This window comes from Fringilla coelebs (genome assembly GCF_963513975.1).
Source record: "Fringilla coelebs genome assembly, chromosome: 12".
Lineage (NCBI taxonomy): Eukaryota > Metazoa > Chordata > Aves > Passeriformes > Fringillidae > Fringilla > Fringilla coelebs.
The window spans coordinates 12,119,581-12,126,459 of record NC_140038.1 but is presented as its reverse complement, the minus strand read 5'-3'; the positions used below and the strand labels follow the sequence as shown (position 1 = coordinate 12,126,459).

Below are 6,879 nucleotides of genomic sequence, written 5' to 3'. Positions count from 1 at the left end.
GATGTGTTGAATGTGGCACCTGGGGACACGGTTTGTGGCGCTCTTGCCACTGCTGGCTCAATGGCTGGACTTGATGGTCTTAGAGGTCTTCTCCAACCTAAACAATTCTATTATCTGATTTGCCAATCAGTGTTACTCTAGCTGTAGAAAAGATTTTAAAAAGGTAGTCAGGAAAAGCTACTAAAAATACAGACCTGCAAAGTCTTGCTTAGGCAATGTACTCATGAGCTTCTGCTCTAGACTTAGACATTTTCATCAAAATCTTCTTGCTTTATTGTTAGAGATATTTCTAATATCTTTGCCCTTTGTCATTCTCATGCTCTGATCATTGGGGAGTTTTGCCATGATGTACAACATGTCTTTAAAGGTTTAAAAAGCAAGCAAAAAAAAAACCTAACACAATTTTTGTTTGTTTAAAAAGAAACATTTACTTCCTATATATAGTCACTAAATAAAAATGCCTGAGTGCCCTTTTTATGTAAATATTTTGAATTCTGTATGTTTTTCCATGGAAGTTAGGTCTAAATTTTACTGGGAAAGAGATTAATCAGAAGTTTAGAACTTTTGGTTTTATTCTTTTGTACTGTTTTCCTTTTAGATCTGGTTTCCTTTTCTTTGCTTATGAGAATATAATTTATAAGATTCATTGTCAGAAAAATTTTGAAATGTACTGCAGCCTGCGTGTTGTGGGGAAGATTCTATGACATTGTGTGTCATGCTCAACTTTAAAAAGATGAAGAAAAAAACCCCATAATATGTTTTTATTCTGCTCATATGCTGATTCTTCTTTCCATGAATCCAGCTGAACTCTTCAAATATCTTAATGAAAGGACTGGTATTTACTGTATTCTACTCCATTTTTATGACAGGATAATAAATGGGAACTCACTGGAGTAAGCTCAGGATTGTATATTGTTAGGCAGTTGGTAACAAAGCAATAGCAATATTTTCTTCAAAATACATGTGGTTATCTTAAACATTGTTGAAGATACCTGATTTTTTTTACTTTTGAGGGTCCTATAACTACAGGTTTATTTGAATGCACAGTATATATACAACATTACAAATAGGTTACAAGATATTGCATTTCAAAGATGGCAATAGGGAATATGTATGATTAGCCCATTCTATAATTCTACCAATTGTTCGAAACTGTTTCCCCTCTCCCTTGCTATCCTCTTCTCACATGCATCCTTGTAACTGTCCTGCCTCCAAATTGTCTTTTCATCTCCCACCTTATGCCCAGAGCCCATCCTTTTCCTCTTGAGTGTTTGATTTACTTAACCCAAGCACTCTGTTCCACTTTTCCTGGTTTTCAGAAATAAGAGATCTTCTCTACTGATACTATTGCTATGACATTCCCCTCTGAGGTTCCTGAAAAGATCTGGTAGTTTGCATTGGCTGTCATTCATCTGCTGTTCTCAGATTTGGCAGAGTCTTCTCACAGAATTGGGAGCTTCTGAGAATTTGGGTTTGGCCTGAAATAGCATGGGTAATGTACAGAAAATCTGAGAGATCTCTAATTTGATGCAGACTTCTGGACATTAACTTGTGCTTAGCATCACAAAAACCTGCCCAGGGCCAACTCTTGCTGTGTCTTTTATGGCTGCAAGGGCTGTGACACAACCAAATCTTCTCTTTAGTTTTCTTTGGAGAGAGCAGGGAAGTGGAAGTTTGTGCAAGACAGAGGCCACAGGAGCCTGACTTTCCCCTTGGGAGCAGGGTTAGGACATCTTTGGGGGATCCTGATGTACAGTGCCCTTTCTGCAATCACAACCATTTCTGCTGCTGAGGAGGCAGGTTATGAACTGTGGGTCTGTAGTGCCAGAGCAGTTATAGGAGATGGCAGGAGCACACAGTGGTAGCAAGGTCAGAATTTGTCAGTAATGTCAATGACATTTTTCCTTGGTCCTACCTAGAACTTAATTTTGCTTAGTACAACTCAGTAAATTCTCTCATTAATTACTCCTTCTACATTTTAATTGTTCTTTTACAAGGTCAGCAGATCATACTTAGTCCTTTATAATAGTTTTGCATAAAATGAAAATGTTCTATGATGTACATTCACAGCTGGGACTCAAGCATGAGAGTATGGTGTCTGGATAACTCAAAATCCATTTCCTTCATTATTTGCTCATTCACTTAAGTTGTCACATCATATAGCTCATGAATAGCATTCATTTTTGTTGAAACTTTCCTACCTCCACAAAGATACCTAAGAAATATCACTAGGAGAAGAGTTGTCCTACTCAACATAATGTATTCTTAATGTTTTACTTGGCCTGCAGGTGCTCCTCCAATATTATCATTAATTACAACCCTAATTGTCCTACTTGTGGAGAACAGAAAACTTCAAATGTTTAGCAAGGTCCTTCCAATTTTTTGAATGCTTCAGTTTAATCTTCCTTTTTTACAGAACCCTCCAAACAAAACAATGTCCAGGACCTGAAGAGGAAAAGCACTGAACAGTCCTGCAAACACTGCAAGACACCCTCCCTCCACTGAGGCAGCTCATTGCCCACCTCATCTCTTTTAATACAGTAAAGGGAAAAGAAGAGAGAGACACTGTAACAAATCATCATCTTTATTTCAATTTCAGTTTTCCCTGTCAATAGGTTTTAGTAAATCAATATTTATACTGAAAGATATATTTAAAATGGGGAAAAAAAGACTTTTATAATCAAAGAGTTTCCTTTTAATGGCTTCTTCAGAAATACATTTTGATAATAGCAACTGCTCATTACAATACAAACCAGAAAAAGCATTCATGTACTGTGGCATGGGAAGTACTGCCAGTTCTACATGCTCTACATAGTTTCTTTAAAATTTTTACGTTCTTTAGGCCTCAACAAAAACCAAAGCTCCTCTTCCAGGTTTGGTAGCAAACAGACTGTTATTCTCCACTGCTAACCTTTGGCCATCCATTTGGTAATAAGCTTTTTTTACATTTTTTAGGAAAGTGTTCAGCTTGTCAGTAGGCACCATTGACACAGTGCAGCCACCCCATCCAGCTCCAGTCAGACGTGACCCAATGGCCCCAAATTGCCTAAAAGAAAATAACAGGGGGAAAAATCATGTAAAATAAACCAAAAATAGGTACTTTGTCATATATAAAATTTTTATAGAAAACTCAGATGTGTTTTGAGTATTCCCATGTCATCAGACTTTTCTGATGTTCACTTGCTTGTATGTAACACTACAGCAATTTACAGTTATCCTCTTGGACCAAAGAAAAGTGCTGATGCCTTAAACTGCAGTATAGTAATTTCTGTCAGTTCCAAAAGTCCCCGTTTTCTAAAGCTTCAGCATCAGCTGTTTTTAGGATCACAGCACAGCTGAGATGAAGAAAGCAGGAGAAGAAAGGAATTGTGTTAGCAACATTCATAAGACATCAGAAGTGAAAACAGAAATACATGACAAAAATAACAAAAGAGGGTTCATAAACTAATTGCACAGGATGTAGGCATGCAAGCCATTTTCTAATGTGGCAAAGACAAATAGCTCTATTCTTCCAGGACAGATCTAAACCATGCTGAAGATTCACAGGCTTCTGCAGGACTGCTGAGCATGCCAGTCAAGAAAAGGAGAGTTCAGAGATTCTCAAAAAGTCATAGAGTCACTGCACTCTGTATAAATAAACTCACATAAACTTCTGTTTATGCTGAATGGACATAGTTGGGCATCTCTCTTTAGAGGAACCTCAAGACTGACAGCAGTGGAGGTAAAGTATGAATGTAGTCCCAAAATAAAAAAATGCCCTTAATGAGGAGTGTTAACAGAAAGAACAATGACAAATAAATGACATGCAAAATATAAACCATTCCCAGCCTCAAGATACTGGCCTGCTAGAAATGTCCTAGAGCAAATCCCATGCTGTAACACTGCAAGACTCAGATGCCATCTCACTAGAATTTAGAATTGTTTTCAATAGTTTGCTTACCTGTGTTCCTGATCTTTACTTGGAAAAAGTAGGAAAAGACCATGTAATAAGTTACTTTGGGGCTTTTCTAATCTAATGAGAACAGAACCAGTCAGATTTAGAAAACTCATCCGAAATCTTCCTCTTGTGGGAGATCTAATATGATTTACAAATACTTTTGTTGTGTTTCCAGTAGCCATGCATAGAGAGATTCACCAGCTCTAGAATGTGTTAGAGGGAGAGACAATCTCATGTGAATAGCATTGGAAAATGACAGCTCATTTGGAGTGGGCTGTTGTAATTCTTCATGTATGCATTTTATCTGGTGTAGTGCTGGGTTAGTAGAGGTTTAGGTCATATTTCAAACAAGTACTTGCATATGTGTTTGATTCTAAACACACATCTCTTCTTGAACAGAAACACTTTCTTCAGTGTGTCTGTGTGGTGCCACCCTTCATACTGACTCGATTTTATGTTCATTCTGCATTTCCTGTTGGTGTTTTATTTTACTTATTGTTATTCCTGTAAGCCACTCATTCTCTGATGCAATTTTGGTAGTTTCTAGACCATGGAGCAACCTCCTAAAATGAGCAGGATCCAATCCAGTATCAGTTGCAATCAATAAGGACATTCCCATTGACTTTATAAGGCCCAATCCACTTTTCAGAGTCTATTAAATCAACTGTCTGTATTTATTTTGTCTGTTACCTCAGACAGAACTTCATATTTCAGATGGTGTCTGGCTTTTATTTTGGTAGGCAACCGAAATCCCTTCAGAATTGTTCTGAACCTTTTATTGATTTCATAATTCTCTGTGGTCATGCTCATGCCTCATTTTTACTGAGTCATTTTCGAATACTTAGTTGAATAAAGCATAAAGTAGACAGAAAATATGCCTGTTGCAGAGCTGAAGTCACTGTGTTTCAAAATACTGTGGCTTAACAGTGTCAAATGTGGTGATAGCAGCCACCTGGGGCTGCTGAGGAACCTGATGGGCAGTGCTGCACCATCTGAAAACCAGGTACCTGGTACTACATGGATCTAGGAGAGAGCACCTCATTCCATGTCTGCAGGAGATGTGATGCCTAGGAGGTTTCAAGATCAAACACAAGGAAGTTCTCTTTGGAACAGGTCTGAAACTGCCTCATTAAAGTTTTAATCAGTTCAGTACTAGGCTGGACCCCTCTGGTAAAGTGGGATTCCTGGCCAGACACTCCTCTTGTGCACTGGGATCTTTTTGGAGAGGAGTCTGAGCAGACAATCTTGTGGACAGGGAGCTGCCCCACGCAGTGGGAGGTGTGGGTGCCACGTGTGGGAAAGGCCCCGTGTGCGGCTGGGCTGTGCTGCAGCGCGGCGCCAGGGAAGGCGGGGAGGAGGATCGTGGGTCTGGAGTCCAGGGCTGGGGCACTCAGCTCCCAGTCCCAGGTTCTGGCCTTTGCTTCTGGAAATGTTTTTCTATCTTGTCCCAGTCTTCACTGGACACAAAGAGAATTGGCTTATGGGGGTGTAAATGAGTAAAAACATGAGTAGTGCAGAAAAGGAAAGAGGAATAAAAGAATAAAAGGAGGGAGTAAAAATGGAAACCCCATAGTTTGGTATATTTGGTATAGGCAAGACATGGTAGTAGTCCATTTTAAAAATAACTGTGCTTTTAAGAGGTAAAAAAATCCCAGAGCAATATTGTTAATTTGAAATACTTAAAATTATGACGTAGCTTTTCAGGAAGCATGGAGTTAACAGGGTAAGATTTAAATATATAAATGGGGAGGATTGTGCTTATTCTGCTTTGTAATTTAGTTTGCATTTGGATAGCATCTTTAACTGTTTCTGGCTTTGTTGAAATTTCAAATTATGCCATGATTGCAGGCCCTGCTGCTTTAAGAAAATCATCAGTGGAAATGGTAAGAGTCTTGATAAAATGCAGAATTCTATTGGCTACCATAATGCAGCTGGATGTAATGTACAATCTGTATCTTTTAAAAGTGGTCAGAGAGGATTCATCTGTCATGTAAGAAGCATGGCTGGGAACACAAAAATTATCAGGATTTATAGCACCAAAAGGTGGAGAATATGAAAATGAAAATAAGTTATGTGCAACACTAAGGACTGAGAGATTTTCAAGAGTACCTAACTTACTCAGGAGCTCACATCAAATTTTTGGTCCTTAATTGTTTAGCAATCTGCTGTGTTACCTGCTTTAGAAGACTAACAGGTAAACCAGCTATTAAGAGCAAGAGGAGGGTTAGGGAAAGCACAAGTCTTCAGTCTTTGCAAAATGAAAAAAACAACTGACCAACTCGTGGTTACAGTTTTCAGCACTACAAACCACAGCAAGTATGGATCCCTTTCTTTCTTGGCAGAGGTTATACAGTAAAACATAAAGATCTAGGCAAAAGAGAAAACATCTGGATATGCAGATTATTCTTCACAGTTTAAACCTTGTAAGGAGAGAGCGGCAGTAGACGCAGGCAATTCTGTGGAATGTATTTTTGGAAAAGCTTTTGAAAGTTACAGGGTGGCTGTATATCATCGTGAGTAAAGAATGTAATTTATGTAGTTCCTGACCATTTCTATAATCACATCAGCCAAGTCTTCTTGGAGTGACTAGTGATTTTATGTTCTTTAGGTTTTTTAATGTACAACTTAAGAAAAGTTAAGGCTTTTTTTCCAAAACTTAGATGATGGCTTAAGCTGCATTCATCCAGAAGAGCTATACACTTTCAGAAATCTAATTACTGAATCAGAAAAAGATTTAATACTAAACTTCTAGAGAAGAAAGATGCATTTCTTAGGAAATATTCTTGATGGGACAAGACTACAAAGAATAATGAACAAACAATTTACTTTTTTTCTGTGCAAAGAATACAATAAAAAAAACCTAGATTAAATAATTTTGATATATAAATTTGAAATCATGCCATGTGAATGACACTCCACTGTGGTACTTAGCTCTGCCCATC

General features: G+C 38.1%; 1 protein-coding gene across 1 annotated transcript in view; it reads right to left on the bottom strand.

Moving 5' to 3' along the window:
• Positions 1-2,570: 2,570 nt before the first annotated feature.
• GALK2 (galactokinase 2) overlaps positions 2,571-6,879 on the bottom strand; it is a 45,793-nt gene continuing 41,484 nt past the window's right edge. The window contains exon 10 of the mRNA XM_084214033.1: positions 2,571-3,046. Within this exon, the coding sequence (XP_084070159.1) occupies positions 2,839-3,046 (208 nt within the window). The 3' untranslated portion in view covers positions 2,571-2,838. The remainder of the gene's footprint in view (positions 3,047-6,879) is intronic.